Below are 22,203 nucleotides of genomic sequence, written 5' to 3'. Positions count from 1 at the left end.
ACATAATTTGGCCAATATCCCTAGCTTTTCTAGATATAGACACCACTCTTATAATATCAGTTGCCATAATGATTTGATACTACAATTGTTTTTTTAAAATGTGAATTAATTAACAGTTGGAAATTTTCATTGTTCCTTTTTTCTTATTAAAATGTTATTTTTTCCATTCCTTCAATATAATTTTATTTGAATCCAATGTATTTTAATGTTTTAAATAAAAATATCTTATTGATCACTTTTATCATACTTTATAACAAATACATATTCAAATTTTCAGAATTTCTCATTGATTTCTTTTCATATTTTTATTAGTGAATTATAATTATATATAATAGCAAATCATTTTTACATATTTTTATGCACTTAGGCACATGGTGTAACTATATAATTTAATTGTTCTCAAGATATCCCCTTTCCCTCCCCCGGTCCTTTTCCTCTACTCTACTGGTCTTCTTTTAATTTTCATGAGACACCACCACCACCTCTTTCTTTTCTTTTTCCTCTCTAGCTTCCACATGAGAAAATTTATGACCCTTGACTTTCTGAATGGTTTATTTTGTTTAACATAATGCTCTGAGGTTCCATCGATTTTCCTGCAGATAACATAATTTCATTCTTCTTTACGGCTAAATAAAATACCATTTTGTATGTATACCACATTTTCTTTATCCATTCAACTGTTGATAGACACCTAGACTGGTTCCATAATTTGGCTATTATGAATTGTACTGTATATGGGTATGCATGTGTCACTATAGTATGCTAACTTTAATTCTTTAGAATTAATATTGAAGTGTGGTATACTTGGGGCATATGATGGGTCCATTCCTAGTATTTTTGAGGAACCCCCTACTGATTTCCATAGTGGTTGTACTAATTTATAATCTCACCAACAGTGTTAAAAGTGTTTCTTTTTCCCCACATCTTATTTGGCATTTAATTATTGTTGTACTTTTTTGATGGTTGCCATTCTAACTGAAGTAAAATGAAATCTTAGTGTAGATTTGATTTGCTTTTTCCTAATTGCTAAAGATGTTGAACTTTTTTTTTTCCATATATTTGTTGACTGTTTGTATTTCCTCTTTTGAGAAATATGTGTAGTTCATTTACCCTTTTTTGGTTAACCAGGGATCGAATTCAGGTACTCATCCACTGAGCCACATCCCCAGCCCTATTTTGCATTTTGTTATTTAGAGACAGGGCCTCACTAAGTTGCTTTAGTGCCTCCCTGTTGCTGAGGCTGGCTTTGTACTTGAAATCCTCCTGTCTCAGCCTCCCAAGCCACAGGGATTACAGGCATGTGCTACCACACCCAGCTGCCCATTTATTAATTGGGGTTTTTGATTCTTCATATATTCTGGATATTAATCCTCTGTCAGAGGAGTACCTAGCAAAGATTTTCTCCCATTCTGTAGCTTCTCTCTTTAAATTTTTCCTTTGCTGTGCAGAAGTTTTTAAATTTGATGTCATCCTGTTTATTAATCCTTGATATTATTTCCTGTGCTTTGGAGTTCCATTAAGTTGTGAGCCTGCTCCCACATGTTTTAGTGTTGACTCTATGTCTTCTTTAAGGAGTTGCAAAGTTTCTGGTATAATTTTTAGGTCTTTGATCCATTTTGAGGTGACTTTGATGCCGATGAGAGAGAAGGATCTAGATTCATTCTTCTACATATTGATAACCATTTTTCCCAGTACCGTTTGTTAAAAAGGCACTTTTCTCCAACAAGTTTTTGGCACTTTTGTCAAGGATCAGGTGACTGTCTGTGTGGGTTTGTCTGTGTCTTCTGTACCATTGGTCTATGTGTCTGTTTTTATGCCAGTACCATACTGTTTTTGTTACTATAGCTCTGTAGAATAATTTGAAGTCAGGTGTTGTAATGCCTCCAGCATTGCTTTTTTGTCCTAAAATTGCTTTGGCTATGTATTCTGAGTCTTTTAGTCTTCCAGGTGAATTTTAGGACTTGCTTTTTTCTAGTTCTAGAAAGAATATCTTTGGTAATTTGAAGGATAGTGCATTGAATCTGTGTATGACTTTTGGTAATATAGCCATTTTAACTACATTATTTTTGCCGATGTATGAATATGAGAGGGCTTACCATATTCTAGTGTCTTCTTCAATTTCTTTCTTCAGCATTCTTTAGTTTTTCATTGTAGAGTTCTTTCGCCTATTTCTAGGTTTTTCCTCTCTTTTTTTTAACCCCCTGAGGCTATTGTGAATGGGATTATTTTTCTGCTTTCTTTCTCAGCAGGTTCAATATTGGTGTGTAGGAAAACTTGATATTTATATATTGATTTGTATCCTATAATTTCTTCTTTTCTTCATTCTTATGGAACTCCCTCTCAAGGCTGTATTTTTGGATAATATTTCAAGAATGAAAGAAGCAGTCATTAAAGATTATTGTTAGTCATCACAGTATTCAGTATATCTGAAATTCAGAACATTTCTAAACACAGGACAAGCACCATTGTTAACTAGTGCTTTGCATTTATCTGAAATGGGAAAAAGCATGAGCCTGAGGCTTAATGGTGCCTTCATCAATAGAGGCTTTAAGACATTCTTATTTTAAATTATCCATTTGTTTTGTTTAATGGAAGTTTTTACAACCCAGGGCAATACATTCCAATAAGATTTGAGGTGGGGGAGCTGGGGCTGTGGTTCAAAGGTATAGTGCTCGCCTAGCAAGTGGGAGGTGCTGGGTTTGATCCTCAGTGCCACATAAAAAAATAAATAAATAAAATAAAGATAATGTGTCCAAGTACAACTAATAAAAAAAAAAAAAAGGATTTGAGGTGGATGAGAAGTATTGGTTTTTTTGTTTGTTTATTTTACAGTACTGGATATGGAACCATGGGCATTGCACATGGTAGGCAAGTGCTCTAACATAAAACTACCGTCCTAGCCCTCTTTTTGGCTTTTTTGAAATGTATGAGATTGAGGATTCAGGGAAAATAGGCACATCAGTTTTAGGGAAGCAAAGAGAGGTTGAAGATGTGCTTGCCCAGGTACCCTTGGAAAACAATCATGACCCTTTAATAATACATTACTTAGTTTGAACACTGCCTCTTTAAGACTTTTTCACTACTGTCTAGATCCTCTTCTCCCAAAGGACAGATGCCACCCTCCTCTACCACACAGGATTGTACTTGGGTATGTTAGACTCTTCTGATTTCTTGTACAGGATTGATTTCTTTTAACACTAATACATATCTTTTAGGCCTGTTTGCAGGCACAATACTTGTCTCTTACCATGACAATTAGCAGTATTTGAACCTTTTGGTAGAGATTCTACCCTCAGGTTAGTTATATCTAATTGTAAGAAATGCCTGTACCTTAGGTAGGATATTTTGTGGAAAAGGAGAGATTCCTACATCTGTGCCTTTCAAGGTAAGAAAGAAAAAAGTAGTTTTAATCTTCAAATTATCATTTCTATATGATTATACAAATAGGAAAACTTAGAGCCTAATTTACCAAATAAACATTTCTCTGAAAGAAAACAATTGGAAAAAAATTTATCTCCCCCTAAAATAGGTAAACATTTATGTTATCCCACAGAGCCATTTGTCCTTTGAATTGCTGTTCCATGTATAGTCCCATTTTACATTTGTATAACTAAATATCCTATTTGTATAACTAAATATCCTATTTAAAGCAGAATTGCCACCTTTGAATTGAGTCTTCCCAGTTTTCCATCCAAACATAATAGAATGTTTTAGACAATCTGATAAGCTAATAAGCTAAAGTGTAGTAGTCCTTCTTTTTCTTTATTCTCATAGCTTTGTCTTTGTTGTTTTAATTACTTATAAAACAGTATGCAATAGAAAAATCTCCCAAATTCTTTCTTGGCCTGATAGTGGGACCATAGTCCTGTGATAATGGTAGAAGAAAATACTTCTCCTTTGACCATCATGCTTCCAACTTCATTACCTTTTCTTAATGCAGTTAGGAGCTGAGCTTTCTGCAGAGTGTTTCTCCAGTCTCACCTTGGGCACTCCATTATTTACATAATGGTTCTGTCTAATAATTTTTGTGTTTTGTGAATTTATGTGAATTTAGTCTCCCAAACAATGATTCCGGTTGTTTCTTTGCACGGGGCTTTGTCATCCTGGTCTTCAGATTTTTTCCCTTCTTCCTTTGTCACATGCAAATTGACCTTTTATTGGTAGAATGTTGGTCTTTGTCACTGGCAAGACCTACTTTTAAAAGCTCCCTTTAGTAGACTGCCAACTCATTTCTATGAGGTATCTAACCATCTTACATTGTAGTATGAAATGGGTGTGAGGGCATAAATAACTAATTGTCTATCAGTATTCATTCCCTTCTTTCTGGTTAGTGGTAGATATTGAAATTTCTAATTAATAAGTTTGTGGTGAAATAAATATGTCGGAGACTCTCTGCCAGCTTTGGCTGTGTGACCAAGTTCTGGTCCATGGAATGTGAGCAGAAGTTTCCTATGAGAGTTCTGAAAATTTTCCTTAAAGGGAAGCTGCTGCTCAACTTTTCTTCTCTTGTTTTCTAATCAGTAGAGGTTATGGTTAGAGCTTGAGCAATCATTTTTAAAACAATGAAGGGGAAGCCATGCATTGAGGAAGGCAGAGAAACAAAACAGAACAATGCTGGGTTCCTTATGATTCTGGACTGCCTACATTTCCATTGAATGTATTTCTGAATAATTTAAGCCATTGTTTAAGTTTTCTGTCATTAACAGCAGAATCTAATCCTAACAGAGATATTAAAAAGTCATGCTGGCTGGGTGCGGTGGTGCATGCCTATAATTCTAGTAGTGGCTCAGGAAGCTGAGGCAGGAGAATCATGAGTTCAAAGCCAACTTCAGCAATTTAGCAAGGCCCTAAGCCACTTAGTGAGACCTTATCTCTAAATTAAAAAAGAAAAGAAAAAAGGGCTAGAGATGTGGCTCAGTAGTTGAGCACCCTTGGGTTTAATTCCCTGTAACAAAACAAAACAAAAAGTCAAGCTATTTTTCAAATAAGAAGCACACAAACTGGATCCCTTGGATGTTATGGTGTAGCACTGACGCACACAAAAACTATTAATCTCCACTATGAAGAATTTTGATGCTTAGATTTCATGCCATGTCACCTGTTATCCATGATTCCCTCCCCACCTCAGGTTTATTATGGTAAAAATCATTTTCTCTTTTCATCATGGGTCCATTGTCCTACTTTTATCCTTGGAACTGTTATACCTCTAGTGGGTGATAATGTACCAAAAATTATTGGAGACTACAGGATAAATGTCTTCCTGAATCACTGAGGATTTTGGACGGAGCTTTAATTTTCTATTAAAACATATAGATAGATGGAAAGCAAAATTCAGATGCGTGTTTTCGATATGAAAGAAACATTTGAAGTGTTTATCATTATGGAGTTAAAGTACATGAGGCTATTCTTCAGATCACACAGGGTAATGAGTTCACGCTTCTCTGCCTCTTCTTTTCCTAGGGATACTAGATGGAAACTTAAGTTGTGCTTATTGGTAAGAGCTGAAGGATTCCTGACTATAGAGTGAATAAAACTCATGGCCTACCAGCTAGAAAGGTAAGAAATCTTAATTAAGCTTTTATTGCAAAAGCATTCTTTTTATTTTTGACTGTCTCCAAATATTATTGAATTTAACTGATGTTTCTATACAGTATTACGTAGAACGCTACCATATTGATAATGCTTAGTTTTAAAAAAAAAGATTCTGAGTGTCAGCAAAGTTGGAAATGTCCTTTTGGAGATAGAACATGTATCAGCATATTAAAGTGCATCTAAGACTGATTTTAAAGTGTTAGATTTTGTTTAATTCAGAGGCTCCTAAACTTATTTGACTGGAGACAAGTAGGCCCAACATAAACATCCCAATTCTCCTAGGATTTTATAAGACTAGTAACAGTAGTAAATCTATGAAGTACTTTCTATGTTTCAGAAATATTTGTGGCAAAAAGTTTACATACTCTATATACAAGCAAATTAAACATTAGATTTATTTGCTTTTCTATTGATTTGTTTCAGCCAAGTAAATTACCATTATTATTTCATACTGATCAGAAATATTAATTTGACATTATAAGGTCCTTGAATTATACCATTTTTGAGCATCTATGTGCTAGCCATATGGTATTGATATTAGAGATATGAAATACAGTGGGTTTTGATCTCAAGCCATTTATAGTTTCTAAATACAGCTTTTTAAAATGGAAAGCAATCCCAACAACTCAACTCTGGAGGCCAGGATAGAAGGTTTACAAGTTCAAGGCCAGACTCAGCAACTTAGGGAGACCCTATCTCAAAATTTAAAAAATAAATAAATAAAAAGGGCTGGGGATGTAGCTAAGTGGTAAAGTGCCCCTGAGTATAATCCCTAGTACTCCCCCTCCCCATTAAAATTTAAAAATTTGGGCTGGGGATGTGGCTCAAGCGGTAGCGCGCTCGCCTGGCATGCGTGCGGCCCGGGTTCGATCCTCAGCACCACATACAAACAAAGATATTGTGCCTGCCGAAAACTAAAAAATAAATATTAAAAAAAAAAAAATCTCTCTCACTATCTCTCTCTGTCTCTCACTCTCTCTTTAAAAAAATAAAATAAAATAAAATAAAATGGAAGGAAAAATATCAGTTTAATAAAGTGATCTGGCATGCAGAATCTTTCAAAACATGGCAGTCTAATGGTAGACTTTGCAAATATATCAAGATGTGTGAGCAAATTGGCCTGTGCTTTTGTACCTAAACCCAGAGGTCCAAATCAAAAGAAAAAAACATGCATAAATGGAGTTACTCTAATTTTGTCAAAAATTTGGAAAATAATTGAAATGTGGGGCTAAGGCTGTAGCTCAGTGGTTAAGTGCTTGCCTTGCATATGTGAGGCACTGGGTTTAATCCTAGCACCACATAAAAATAAATAAAGATACTGTGTGTTCATTTACACTAAATAAATATTTAAAAAATAATTGAAATGTGTATGTATTTAAAAGGTGAAAAAAATTTAAAGCAAATACAAGGAAGAAAGGGTGGTAACACTTGATAATTTTTTCTTATATACTAATCCTTAAATAGTAAAAGGATTAAATAGTTTTAAGCTACTTAACTAACTTGAATGTTCAAGTTGATGATCTGGTTAGAAGTATTCTTCATAACCTGTAAGTTCCATGAAGGCAAGGTACCGTGTCTGAATCATCGTACCCTGGAGTACGATGGGCTGAAAGGCTGCCATCAGTTCATGGAGCTTTGTCCTAAGAGCATTTTTCTTCATAACTGATCTTTCCTTTCCTCTCATTTTGACTAGCACTACTTGAGTTAATACCATCATTCCTTCTTCAATCTCACAGTATCTTCTAGTTTTCTTGGGTAGTGTAGCTCTCTCTTATCCATCCTCCACATTTCTATTAGTGATCTTACCAAATTAAAAATTTTCAATTTCTTAACAGCATGGCTAGGGAAACTTTTCTTAATTTGAAGAGGACCAAAAGAAAATATTTTAGGCTTTGTAGGAACCACCTGTGATCTCTGTTGCATATTCTTCTTTGCCTACTCTCTATACCATTGTTTAAAAATGTGAGAAACTTTTTTATTTCAAGAGTTTGGCCTACCCGGGCGTAGTGGTGCATGCCTGTAATCCCAGCAGCTTGGGAGGCCAAGGCAAGAGGATTGAAAGTTCAAAGCCAGCCTCAGCAATGATGAGGCACTAAGCAACTCAGTGAGACCCTGTCTCTAAATAAAATACAAAAAAGGGCTGGGGATGTGGCTTGGTGGTTGAGTGCCCCTGAGTTCAATCCCCAGTACCCTGGCAAAAAAAAAAGCCAAAAAAAAAAAAAAAATCCTCATTCTAAGAATACTAGAAACTTCCAGGAAATCCAAAAATCCAATCGTAGAAATTACTTTCCTTTCTCTTGACTTTATTCTTCTGTATCTTCTCCATTCTTTTTATTAAATGTGTCGCTGTAAATATGACCAAAAATGTCCACTAGTCTCAAATATGATTCTGAATGTCTTGTGCCCACTTCTGTTTGACTATTCCTTTTTACCAATTTCCTAAAGAGGTAGTCTGATTGACTTACCTTGGTCAGGTGTCTCCCCTGATTTATCTGAGACAGCTATGTCAGGATCATGGATAATAGGATTGCCTTTTATTGCACTGTTGGAAAATCAGGCACTCTAGTGGGATCATGCAGGTGTTTAGGAGAGATGACCAAGTCCAGCATACTCATGTTCCCATAGCATCTGTGTTTATATAAAAGAAAAATTAATCATGTACATAAATAAATTATCATTTTCACTTGTTAATCCTCCTTTTTAATCCAATTTTAAGTGCAGAATCCATACCTTTTGTATTTAATATGGTTGCAAAATAAGCAGTCAATGTTTTCCAAATAAATTTCATAAAAATAAATGATTTTTATTAGAAATGTTTGAGAATGCTCTGTATTATATGTAACACTATTATCCATATTTTAGAAATTTGCTTTTAAATTTGAGTGCATTCTAAGAGTTTACAAAATTTTATAGTTCTGTAACCAACTAAGTAGATTGTCAGTTAAATTCACATTTTAAAGTATAGAAATTTCTAGAGTCACCAGAAATTGATCCACCGCTTCTGTTTTTAGAAATTCATTCACCAGCACTATTTTTTTATGAAATGAATTATTTTCCTTCTTAATCTGTTTTTGATCAAGATGTATGAAAATAAATATTTTCCCTGCTAATTCATCTGAATGGTAGACTTTAAAATGGCATAGGAATATTGATACTACAGCCTGAAGGATTTTTTTATTTGTGCAATAGATTTGGCCCACATTTCATATTTTTAAAAAGGGAACTAATAAGATAAATAATTATCTAGTATTCTCTATAAGTTCATTCAGATTGGTAAATTCTTTTACTATAGTATAATTTCATTTTCTATTTAACCTTGCAATATAGAATATGCTTTTCAATTCCTTGATGTATTTTATAACTTGAAATTATAAGCCAGAAAAAGGAGAGAATTGTTAGAGAATCAGTACAATTTATTATTACTATTTATTAGTATTTTTAGTATTATTATTTATTATTAGTATTTTTCTCATGACTACTGCTAAAAACGTTAGTTATATAATAATGCTTATGTAGTGAATTATTTTAGCACATATTATATATGCATTACTTAAGCTTATCTTGTTAGTTTTTTTCCTTATTTTTTAAAAAATGTTTATTTATTTATTTTTTGTTGTAGTTATATATAATAACTTTATTTATATGTGGTGCTGAGGATCGGACCTAGGACCTCACACGTGCTAGGCAAGCGCTCTACCACTGAGCCCCAGCCCCAGCCCCTTCCTTATTTTTTTTAAATTCAAGACTAAATTGCCAATGTGATGCCTTATTATTACCAAATTTTATATTTCTCTACAAGACATTCTCCTGCAAAACCACAGTATAACTATGAGAATCAGGAAATCAACACAGGTCTGTTTCTACCCTCTGTATTAGACCTGAATATTGCAGATCACATTGAAATTTTTGCCAGTCTTCCCAGTAATATTTTTTATAGCAAAAAGATTCCATCTAATATCTCATGTTGCAGTTATTTGTTGTATCTTATTGATCTTTTTGATCACAAACAGTTCCTCAGTCTTCCCTTGACATCAATAACTTGAACATTTTCAAAGATTATTTTACAAAATTTACCTCAGTTTGGGGTTCTCTGATATTTCTTCATGATTTGATCCTCAGAATTATTGTAGTAGAAGTGATGACATGTCTTTCTCATTGCATTCCAAAAAGGGCACACAACTTTGCTTTTTATTTCTAACATTGTTAACTTGGATCACTTGATTAAGGTGATGTTTACTAGATTTTTGTACTGTAAATTACTCTTTGTCCTTAGTTATTACATTTTATTTTATAGAAAGGTACTTCGAGATGAAATAAATATTTTATTCCTGTTCAAACTTTTAATTTATTCTTGTGTATCAGTATGGATTTGTGAACTCTATTTATTTAGGGTTTACTTTACTATCATTATTTGTTTTGATCCTTCACTGTCATTATTTGCTTTGATTCTCAAATTGTCCCACATTTGGTCACTTTCAGGGCTAAATCTGCAAGATTTTCGTTTTGTTTTTATTTTCTACCTAAGATATTTAAGGTCTGCCCTGTACTTTTCTCTGCCCATCCCTGAAATCAACCAGTATTTCAAGGAGCCGAGGAACCATTTGGTGGAAAATAGTATTTACACAATAAAATATGGAATGCTATATGTGCTTTTTTTTTCCTTTTAAGTATATATATATATATATGTGTATATATATATATATATATATATATATATATATATATATATATGTTAGTTGCAGATGGACACAGTACTTTTATTTTTAATGTGACGCCAGGGATCGAACCCAGCGCCTCATGCATGCTAGGCAAGCATTCTACCACTGAGCTACAGTCCTGGCCCCAATATATGTGCTTTTTATCCGTGTTCCTGGCCCTCTCAGTGGACATAACTAGATAAATTTTATGAACATATATGCATACATGTATAGACATTAACATCTTTATTTCTGTATCTTTATATTTATTTTGAAAGTCATGAGTTCGTGTCATTATCTCCAGAACCCATTTAACACAAAGGTTCACCCCATATTTATAGTTCATTTGATCTATAGTCACCTATAATGTGAATTTACTTTCACTTATCATATCCTTGATGTATTTACTTAATTTGATCAATCCCTGGGTATGTATGTAATGAATTGCCTTTCACCACCAGACTTTTCCCCATCAAGCAGATATTCTACTACTTGGTCCTGACATTCTATACTAGAATAGTGCCATCCTGTCTCTTATCTCATGTGGATGCCTCTTTAGCCCTCTTGGGCATTAACATCTCCTATCAGGCTACATAGGTGCTATGGGAACATGAGTGTGCCCGACTTGGTCATCTTTCCTCATTTATTTTATGAACTTCATTTGGAAAACATTTGGTTGGCTATCTCATATCCATGTTAAAAATAAGAGATGGATTCTGTGCTTAAAATTAGACTAAAAAGGAAGATAAACAAGTGAAAATAATAACAATGATATTAATTCAGTTATACAGACATACATATATAATCTTTATAAAAGATAAAACACAGATGCTGTGGGAACATGAGTGTGCTGGCATTAGTCATCTCTCCTCAGCACACACACACTCACTCACCTCTTAGAGAGCCCACCACCAGTGCAATAGAGAACAATCCTATATCCATGACCCTGACATAGCTGTTTCAGGTAAATTAGGGGAGATACCTGAACAAGTTAAGCCAATTGGACCACCTCTTTGATACAAAATGTACTGATTCTCTAACAAGTCTATTCTTGTTTCTGTGTATAATTTTCATGTTATTAGATATATCAAGAAATTGAGCTGGGCGTGGTGGCACACGCCTGTAATCCCAGTGGCTTGGGAGGCTGAGGCAGGAGGATCACAAATTCAAAGACAGCCTTAGCAATTTATCAAGGCCTTAAGAAAGTCAGTGAGACCCTGTCTCTAAATAAAATATAAAAAAGGGCTGGGGATGTGGCTCAGTGATTAAGCACCCCTGGGTTCAATTTCTGGTACCAAAAAAAAGAAAAAGAAAAGAAATTGAAAAACTACATTCTGTATTATGAAGTTAAAAACAAACAGAATCATACAGCTTGTGGCAAATAAAACAGAAAATAGGAGGAACAAATACATGCTTATATGTAGAATTGTCAGGCTACACTTCCCTCCACACAGAGACCTTTCCTCATTCAACTCAGACTGCAGTATCCCATGTAGGGCTGACCTCCTTCCTTCTAGCCTAACCCTCATTTCCTTTCTCCTCACTAGAGACATCTTTCTCACCCTACCCCACCCAGGTTCTGCACTATGCTGAACCCTAATAGCCTGTCTGAGCTTTGTTATGCAGATACTCTTACACTTAATTTATTCAATTTTCATCTATTTTGACTTTTTTCTTTCTTTCTTTCTTTCTTTTTTTTTTTTTTGGTCCTCTTACTGGCATTTCATTTTTATATGATTTCCATTTGGTAATGGATCTGATTACTCTGGAAGTTCCAAAGAATCTTTCTGTAATACCAGGTTTCGTATATGATTTATATAAAATTTCTCTGTAGTTGGTAGGTGTAAAATAAAGATATCATAGCTTGGTAGGCACAGTATAAGTTGCTTGTTTTGTTTTGGGTACCAGGGATTGAACTCAGGAGCACTCAACCACTGAGCCACATCCCCAGCCCTATTTTGAATTTTATTTAGAGACAGGGTCTCACTGAGTTGTTTAGTGCCTTGCCATTGCTGAGACTGGCTTTGAACTTGCAATCTCCTGCCTCAGCCTCCTGACCCAGTGGGGAATATCTTGTGCTACTGTGCTGGGCCTTACCCTGGTTTTTGACCTTGAGTAAGTAATTTCACACTTTTCAACTTCAGTCTTCTCATTTGTAGGGTGAATACTTAGGTCTACACTGGGAACACAGTGAGGTACGTGGTCAGAAGTCCCATGTCATAATAAAAACCCCGTGGGCTGTGAGTATAGCTCAGTGGTAGAGTACTTATTCAGGAGAGAGAATTTTGAGCTAACATTTTATTTTTTAAAAATAGGCAAAAGAAGGCAATTCACAGAGATGTATAAATGACTGTTATGTATATGAAGAAAGTTCACCATATTAGGATGTCAAGATACCCAGCTTTTAAATTTTTTTATTAATTGGACATTTAAAAAAAAAAAGTACCACTGTTGGTGTAGGTGTTGAGAGACATGAGTTATTTTTATATAGGGAAAGTAGAAATAAATAATGCTTCTTGGAGGACAGTTTAACACAATATAATTTCAAAGCCTTCAAAATATGTCTTCATTTTGACATTGCAGTTTCACTTCTAGAAATTCATCCTTTGGAAATTATTATAGATATTGCACAAAGTTGTTTCCCAAAAGTATTCATTGATAATGGTGTATATCATATAGCTATATTTAAATATAGCTATTTAAAATGACATCTATGACTGGGATTGTGGCTTAGTGACAAGAGTGCTTGCCTAGCATGTGTGAGGCACTGGGTTCAATTCTCAGCACCGCATATCAATAAATAAGATAAAGGTCCATTGACAACTAAAAACTATTTTTAAAAAATGACATCTAATCTTTTTTTTAAAATATATTTTTTAGTTGTTGATGGACACAATATCTTTACTTTTATTTATTTATTTTTATGTGGTGCTGAGGATCGAACCCAGGGCCTCGTGCATGCAAGGCAAGTGCTCTACCACTGAGCTACAACCCCAGCCCAGACATCTAATCTTTAATGACATTACTATTTAATGATGTGGCAGAATGTAGATAATTACAATTTTTTTGTTTTTTTGGTACCTGGGATTGAACCCTGGGTACTTAACCACTGAACCACATCCCCAGCCCTTTTTGGTATTTTATTTAGAGACAGGGTCTCCCCAAGTTGCTAAGTGCTTTACTAAGTTGCTGAGGCTGGCTTTGAACTTGTGATCCTCCTGCCTCAACTTCCCATATAGGTGTATGCCACAGCACCCTGCTAGATAATTGTATTTTAAAGTCAGTTTTCATGCTGTTTTTACATTTCTTAAAGTTATATAAATGTGTATATGCTCAGTGGTAGAGCACTTGCCTAGCACATGTGAGGCACTGGGTTCAATCCTCAGCACCACATAAAAATAAATAAATAAAAATAAAGGTATTAAAAAATACACACTGACAAAACTGGAATGTGTACTTCAGAATATTAATAGTAGTTAACTCTGAGTGGTAGTATTCCAGATGATTCTTTTTTTACTTCTGTGTTTTTGTGGGAGCAAATTTAAAGTTCCTTACAGTGTCTTAGTTGACTAAAAGTAATTTAGTTAATATTTTCAGGAGGGAATTTTTTTGGAACTCCTTAAAACTTTAATTTTAAGGGTTGTTTTAGAATTATGTAAAATTGGTCATTTGTGCAGGATACCAAATAATAGAAATTGCTGGCTGTGTTGTCATAAATAAAATTTAAAGTATAATTTTAACAAGTTTGGGTTCTAATAAAACTTTGTGACAATAAAATATAGAAAATATGAAGAATGGATACATATTTATAGGTAGAATTATCATAGAAAACCAGAAAGTGAAAACTTGACTTTTATACTGGTCTGTTTCTGCAGCAGAGCACCAAACATATATCTTCAGTTCATAGGAAGTTTATTATGCCTGTATCAAAATGACTAAGTCTATTATCTTATAATATATAGATTTTCTTTCATGTACATATTTTAGAAATTTACTATTCCTGTTTTTCTGCACCACCTCTTTGTCTAATCTTAGGAGCAATTGTTATTGCTCTTGAACTTAGAGCAGTTTTGGTCATGTTTTTCATTTGAAGTTTGAGATACTAGTTCATATGGATGAATACTCATTTTTTCTGAACTAGCATATATGGCATACATATTAAGACTTTTTTTGTGGATTCATACCAGAAAATGTTTTCAAAGTACTATACTGCTATTACAAGAACCCTGAAGTAAGTGTAATTTTAAAGTGTTGAAAGTAAAGCTTCATTGGATTTAATTTGGAGAAAGGTTTTGAGGCACTTTATTTATCTACTGCATAGGGGAGACAAGAGAGCAAGTTGCCATTTCAAACCTTGAAGTTGATTCTTAGTTTTTTTGGTACCCGGAAGTGAACCCAGGGGTGCTTAACCACTGAGCCACATCCCCAGCCCTTTTTTTAATATTTTATTTAGAAGCAGGGTCTCACTGAGTTGCTTAAGTTGCTGAGGCTGGCTTTGAACTTGAGATCCTCCTGCTTCAGCCTCCTGAGCTGCTGGGATTATAGGCATGAGCCACTGCACCTGGTGTTTCTTAGTTTTTTTAGGGTATGAAATGAAGAACCTAGCTCATGATGAGATAAGAGGAAGGGAAAAAAGTAGAGTGAATTTCACTTATATAAGAGATACTATTTGTGATTGGTCATTAGCCATTGGTATTAAGTTCATGTAACTATGATAGGTTATTTCATAAATCTTAAAAAAAAAAAGTCAATGGCTTTTTGGGATATTATTGACTTAGTAGTAAACCACACATATTTTAAGTATGCAATTCGATAACTTTTGACTTATATGTATACATCCATCAAACCATCACCACCATCAAGATGATTTATTCATCACAAGCTCCCTTGTGACCTCTTTGTAATCTTCCACTCCTGTTCCTAGGCAACCACTAGTCTGCTCCCTGTCACTATAGTTTGCCTTTTCTAGAATTTGTATAAATGGAATCATACTCTGTGATATTTTTTAGATTGTCCTCTTTGACATAGCATAATGATTTTTAGATTAATCTGTGTTGTAATATGTATCAGTAGTTTTCAGGACAGGTTCTGTGTACATTTAAGAATACTTTCATCATTTTGGGCCAAGTTCTTATTTAAATCAAGCATAGCAAGATAATCTGATTTGGGACTTTTAATTTTCAGCATTTTACTCTAGCTAATACTTTTTAATCCACAAGGCATTTTAAACATTCCAGGACTAAGACATTTTACTGTACTGTGTGATTGCTTCATAGTTACCCATGAAGTTAAAGATAATTTCTTTCTTAAATAGACTTAATTCCGATTTCTTGTGGTTTATTATTTATTCTCAAAGGAGGGGGTTATGTTATTTAATTTCTCTTTCTGAATAGTTATTTCTGGGCAATTAGAGCCTGTGTTAAATAGTAGTAATGATGAATCAGAAAACTGAGGTAATATATCACTGTTATCATCTAAGCCATTTTTATTGCGTATCATTTGTATTTTAAAAAGTAACAGCAGCTGCTATTTGAATGCTCACTATGAGAAAGTTATTGAGCTTACTTTTTAATACAATATTTTCATTTTACTATCAAAAAACTGTGGTGTAAATATTATTATTCCCATTTACCAAATGTCACAGTGATAGAGTGAAAGTGTAGGCTATGACAACAGTGCACTGTCAGATGTGAACTCTGCTTTTAAAAATATTACCATGCAGGGTGCAGAGGCTTGTACTTGTAATCCTAGCAACTCAGGAGGCTGAGGCCAGAGGATCACAAGTTCAATGCCAGCCTCGACATAGTAAGACTCTATCTCAAAAAGAAAAGAGAAGAGAGAAAAGAAAGAAAAGTTTGGAGATGTAAGATATAGCTCAGTGGTAGAGTGCCCCTGCATTCAATCCCCATTACCACAGAAACAAAAATGTCACCATGTTTCTTCCAGTGCTGCTGCTATACAGATGGCATTTTACTTCATTTTTAGAATCTGCAGAACTAAAGTTTTCTTTTCTAACTCCTCATGCCTCAACCCTTATAAACATTAAAAGAATCTTGGAATAGTCTGTAACAGATGCTTCTTGTAGCTCATCTCTAATCTCTACTTCAAATACTAGGCACTTATGTCTTAACTAGTAGTAAATCATTGGATTTGAAGCATTTATAATTTTCTGAGAAATGGAAAAGTATGTTTAAATTCTTCATAATATTTGAATTTCAGGTTAGCCAAATTTAGTTGTTTCTTTCATAAAAATCATCTGATTGTCCTTTCCCAGTTAAAAAGATGAAAGTATTTAATATTATCCATTCCTTTAAAATTTTAGAGCATTTGAGATGAAGTATAGAATTTTCCCTTGTGCAAGAAGTAAATGTATATCTATTCATTTTACAAGTTGTATGTGTTTTGGGGGGTGATTAATAATTGAACATTTACTCTGTGCTTGCTATAAATAAGATGCTATGCAGACATAAGGATACATAGAATAGCCTTGCAATATTAACAACAAAAATCAAAATAGAATTACCACTGCCATTTTTATCAGGAGTTCATAAGTGCCATGCATTGTGTGAAGCACTTCACCTGTACTATTTTTAATACTTAACAATTTTGTGAAGTAGATAGTATTACCCCTACTTTATAGGTGGGGAAAATGCATCTCAAAGGAGTTTAGAACTTTGACCAAGATTGCCTCTCTTAGAGTGGCACAACTAGTCTTTGAGCCAATATTTTTCTCCTTGTGGTGCTAGGGATGCGTGTAACCGCTAAGCCATATCCTAGCACCCCCTTCCCCCTTTTAATTTTATTTTGAGACAAGGCCTAAATTGCCCAGGCTGACCTTGAACTTGGGATTCTTCTGCCTCACCCTCTCCAGTGGATGGGATTACAGGTGTGTGCCAAGTGCCTGGGTTTAAGCCAGTTTTGATTGCTTTTGCTACAGCATATTATGATTCTTCAAGGCATAGTTGGGGTGGAGTGAAAGAAGCATACAGATTATATAATCTGTTATTTTCCAAAATCTAATATGGGTGCTGTAAGCAGAGGATAAACAATACAAAAAGCTTAGTTGAAGAAAATTTCAGTTTGGATTATAGGGAAGGAATTGCAATGAAAGTATCATTTGAACTGGGCCATGATTGTCTAATAGCAAAGAAGTCAGGCATTCATCTGGGAGGATATGTTTTAGATATAGTGAAAATGATATGCAAATTGAGTGTCATCTTCAATGGATAGCAGGCAGTATGATACTGTTAAATGGGCCATGGTGTATTAGAAATATCTCTGGCAGGAGGTGAGATTAGAAATAAAAGACAGTTCAGGTTGTATCTCTACGAGTGTAGATAAAACCCTAAAGGGTTGAAGCTCTTAGTTTTGTTAGGTGCATTCAGAGGTAGTTTTTGATTCTTAGTTTAGGTTGTCTGAGTCGGATGCAAGTATAAACTCCATTACTATTCTTGAAGCTTCATGAAGGCAGGAATTATATTTTAATTCATCATTTCATTCGTAGCATCCAGGAGAGTGCCAAGCACAAAGTATACTCATTTTTTGATAGAAGGGGGAATTTGATAGCTCTAGATCATGAGATCGAGAAAAATAAAGAAGTGTGGGAAGAGTTAGAGGTGATAAAAACCAAAGAAATGGGAATTTTTAAAATTTTGCCTAGAACCCTCTTGGGTACCCCAAAGACAGTGATTTTTCATGACAGTGGTTTTTCTGGAATAGAAATATAGGTTTTTAGACACTTGCCAGAGAATGCAATGTGAAAATTAACAATCTTCCTTTCTTCTTTTTCTTTTTGGTACTGGGGATTGAACACAGGGGTGCTTTATATTCCTAGACCTTTTTAATGTTTTATTTTGAGAAAGGGTCTCATTAAATTGCTTTATGCCTCACTAAGTTGCTGAGATTGGTCTTGAATTTGCCATCCTCCTGCCCCAGCCTCCTGAGCCACTGGATTACAGACATGTGCTCCTGGCACAATTTACTTTTTTTTTTTTTTAAATCAGAAATCATGCACTTCTCCAACAATATATTGTGTAACAAAGCCTCACTTGCAAACCTTCTGTCTTGAGCATATTTCCATTGTTGCTGAAAAAAGGAGATAAGCCTGGATTTACCAGCTTGAGATTCATTTAGATGAACAAAAAGATACCATTTGTATCTCCAGACTTGAACTGTTTGTTTACAGCTACTTCACCTAGGTATTAGAAAATGGTAGTAAAGGAATGTGAATTTGTATCGACTCTAGAAAATAGGCTTGTATAGGTAAAAAGGAAAGTTATGATAAAAGGGTAGAAAAGATTATATAGAGAGGTATCAAGGGTTAACTCCCTTAGAAACTTTTCTAGAACTATCAGATTGATCCTTGGTCTGCCTTTACATTATCATAGTTGTTTGTTTGTTTTTGTTGGTTTTTGTTTTTTGTTTTTCAGTTGGGTCTCTCTGTGTTGCCTAGGCTGGCCTTATTCCTGGGCTCAAGCGATCCTCCTACCTCAGCCTCCTGAGCGCTGGGACTACAGGCATGTGCCACCGTGCCCATCTTATACTCTCATAGTATTTTAACTTTCCTATATTCTTTTTTTTATGGCTTTATTTTATTCATTTATGTGTTGCTGCCTCACACATGCTAGGCAGGTGCTCTACCACTGAGCCACAACCCAGCCCCAACTTTCCTATATTCTTATGAATTAATTGAAATCATACCAATGTATTCCTCTTTCTTCTGCTAGTTTTTTAAGTGCAAGGAAACAACTGTTTGTTGTTTTTCATGGTTGCATTTAGTTATGTTTAGATGTTTCTTGAACTTAACTTACTGAGACATCGTTTTAGATAGCCCAAAGATAAGTTCCTTGCTCTTCCTGAGCTCACATTTGCTGGTAATGACAGAAGCATGACTACTCTATGTTTCCTTTGGATTGTTCTAGTATTCTTTTTCCTTTCCTCACCATTGGATATGAATGGAAAAATGCAACCCTACCAGATTGTTTTGCCTGCAGCCAGGGAAGAAGATCCTTTGTCTTAATTCATATCAGGGTGACCTTTACTTCAGGACTGGGAACTACATCTCTAGTTACACATTTCTGCTCAGGGATTATCCAGTTTTTCTGAGCAAGATTTATAAGCAAAATTATGAAAAATATAATTTTCCTCTATATATCATGGTTTTATTTGGATAATAATATAGTACACTATGTTTACCACTAGATGGAGTTTCAGTGAATGTAAGTTAAAGTTTTGGCAGAGTTTTAAAATGACCTTATTTGTTTCAATATGCTGTGTTTAAGTTGATATCACATAAGCAAGTTACAAAATTATGGAAAGGGGAGCTGCTTATGTGGATCATTTACACTGTGGGACAAATACATTTTGAAAAAACAGACTTATATTGTTACCACCATTAAGTATATCTTAAGTTAGAAGCTTCTTGAGTAGAAATTTTGAAATGCCAGATCTTTTTTTTTTTTTTTGTCAGACTTATAAAGTAAGAACTTTTACTATTTTAATGACTGTCCTTCAACCATAGCCCTAAGGGCTGAATTAAATATTTCTTGTTCATTAAACCCCTATGGTAGAGTTGGATATGTTAATACCTACAGTTAAGGCATTTACATGGTGGTTCATATTTCAGGAGCAGTGCTCTGTCATTTATAAAGTTTGTTAATAGTGATTGGAGTTTTGAATATTCCTAGTGTTACAGAGTATAATTTGAGTGCTTTCACTTTCTGTGTTTCGAGAAGTGTTTCAAAACTATTTTTAATAGTGTGAAATCACTTTTTTTTCAGTATCCTTGCCATGAAAAAGAGAACGTGATAAGTTGTTCAACTTATGAAATTCAAGTTACATGTGAATTCTGCCAGGTATGTGCACAAATTTGGTATTTTTATTCATTTTTTTAATATCTTAGTTTGTAAATTTTTCATACATTGTTTCTATTAGATAAATATTTCGTTTTGGCAGACGTGGTGCACACCTGTAATCCCAGCAACTTGGGAGGCTGAGATGTAGGATTACTAATTAGAGACTAGAGAAGCACAGCCTCTAGGACAGAGTCCCCTATGTTTCTCCTTGAATAGCAAAGCAATGAAACTTCTTTTTCCTTTTTCTCAAAATCATATCCTCATTATTAGATAGGCATCAGGGACAAAGACTGAGCTTTCTATAACAAATTTGGCACCCCAGATGGGGCCTGAGAGCAGCCCCTACTCCAGCTTTCTTGGGTAGGCCTGGCTCTCCAAGGAACCCACATCCATGCTGAGGATGCAGGGTGGCTGGGAACTTGTTGAGAGCCAAATGCAGGAGATTTAGGAGACTGGTGAGTTTGCCTTGGCTTAAACTAGAGTAGCTATTCCTATGAGTAAAGGGATTCTCCCAGCAGCTGCTGAAGCTCCTTTTGCTTTCAGGAACTCCTGCTTTCTCTCCTTGAAGGGTATAGATTGCTCCATTGTGGTTCACTTTGAGAAAAAGGAAACTGAACTCAGTAAAGTCATGACACCTTTAGCCATCTGGTAAGTTCCTCTGTGTGCACACTGAGACCCTTGATTCCACACATCTGGTTCCTCTTCATGGGAACATCTGGTCACTCTTTGTGGAGACATCTGTGACACCACTGGTAGAGGAATCATGGATTACGTGGGTTTTCAGAACCTACGGATATTTACTCCCTTCTGTTATATTCTAGGTTCTCATCTGTTTGTTGTCCTTGGGTTTGGGAATTCCCTCTGGTTGTCTGTTTTTGTTTTGTTTGTATCATGTGGCCAATACTGCATTGACTCGTATTTAGTCTCTTGAGAAAGATCTTGGCCGGTCAATTTAAAGGTTCCTGTCTGTGGGCCATGGTTTTGGGGCTCTTCTCTGGTTGTCTCTCTCTCTGTTTCTTTTTAGTACAATCTTGCAATTGTTGTTGGTCTGTCAGAGGTAAAGTAAGTTAAAGAAAGGGCCACCTAGATGTAAGCCTATCTAAGATAATGTTTTACTGTAATGAGCTGGCTTTTGAATAAATAACTTTCTGAATTATTATACAATTTTGCAATTGTAGTTGGTCTGTCAAAGGTAAAGTAAGTAGAAACAATTTGTACATGTTTTAAAGGTTTCTATCTGTTAGCCCTGATTTCAGTGATCCTCTCTTTGTCTGTCTGTATTTTTATGTCTGTTACTGGTCCTTTAAGACATGAGCCATGTTGTGTTGATCTTACCTGTAGTCTCTTAAGCAAGAGATCTTTTTTTTTTTTTTTCTAAATTTTACATCATATTTTTATTTTGTTTTTATTTTTTTTCTTTTATTTATTTTTATTTATTTTTTTATTGGTTGTTCAAAACATTACAAAGCTCTTGACATATCATATTTCATACATTAGATTCAAGTGGGTTATGAACTCCCATTTTTACCCCAAATACAGATTGCAGAATCACATCGGTTACACATCCACATTTTTTACATAATGCCATACTAGTAACTGTTATATTCTGCTACCTTTCCTACCCTTTACTATCCCCCATCCCCTCCCCTCCCATCTTCTCTCTCTACCCCATCTACTGTAATTCATTTCTCTCCTTGATTTTTTCCCATTCCCCTCACATCCTCTTATATGTAATTTTGTATAACAATGAGGGTCTCCTTCCATTTCCATGCAATTTCCTTTTTCTCTCCCTTTCCCTCCCACCTCATGTCTCTGTTTAATGTTAATCTTTTCCTGCTGCTCTTCCTCCCTGCTCTGTTCTTAGTTGCTCTCATTATATCAAAGAAGACATTTGGCATTTGTTTTTTAGGGATTGGCTAGCTTCACTTAGCATAATCTGCTCTAGCGCCATCCATTTCCCTGCAAATTCCATGATTTTGTCATTTTTTAGTGCTGCATAATACTCCATGGTGTATAAATGCCACATTTTTTTTTATCCATTCATCTATTGAAGGGCATCT

General features: G+C 34.8%; 1 protein-coding gene and 1 non-coding gene across 2 annotated transcripts in view; one reads left to right on the top strand and one right to left on the bottom strand.

The window, feature by feature from the left end:
- Atf2 (activating transcription factor 2) overlaps nt 1-22,203 on the top strand; it is a 100,037-nt gene that overhangs the window by 7,990 nt on the left and 69,844 nt on the right. Inside the window, 1 exon segment of the mRNA XM_015479342.2 lies at nt 5,461-5,556. Coding sequence (XP_015334828.1) covers nt 5,537-5,556 — 20 coding nt within the window. The 5' untranslated portion in view covers nt 5,461-5,536.
- Nucleotides 13,213-13,285, bottom strand: Trnaa-ugc. The gene has a single exon. It is a non-coding gene; the product is annotated as a tRNA-Ala (tRNA).

This window comes from Marmota marmota, unplaced genomic scaffold, assembly GCF_001458135.2.
Source record: "Marmota marmota marmota unplaced genomic scaffold, marMar, whole genome shotgun sequence".
Lineage (NCBI taxonomy): Eukaryota > Metazoa > Chordata > Mammalia > Rodentia > Sciuridae > Marmota > Marmota marmota.
The sequence above is the reverse complement of the archived record's forward strand: the minus strand, read 5'-3'. Positions and strand labels throughout refer to the sequence as shown.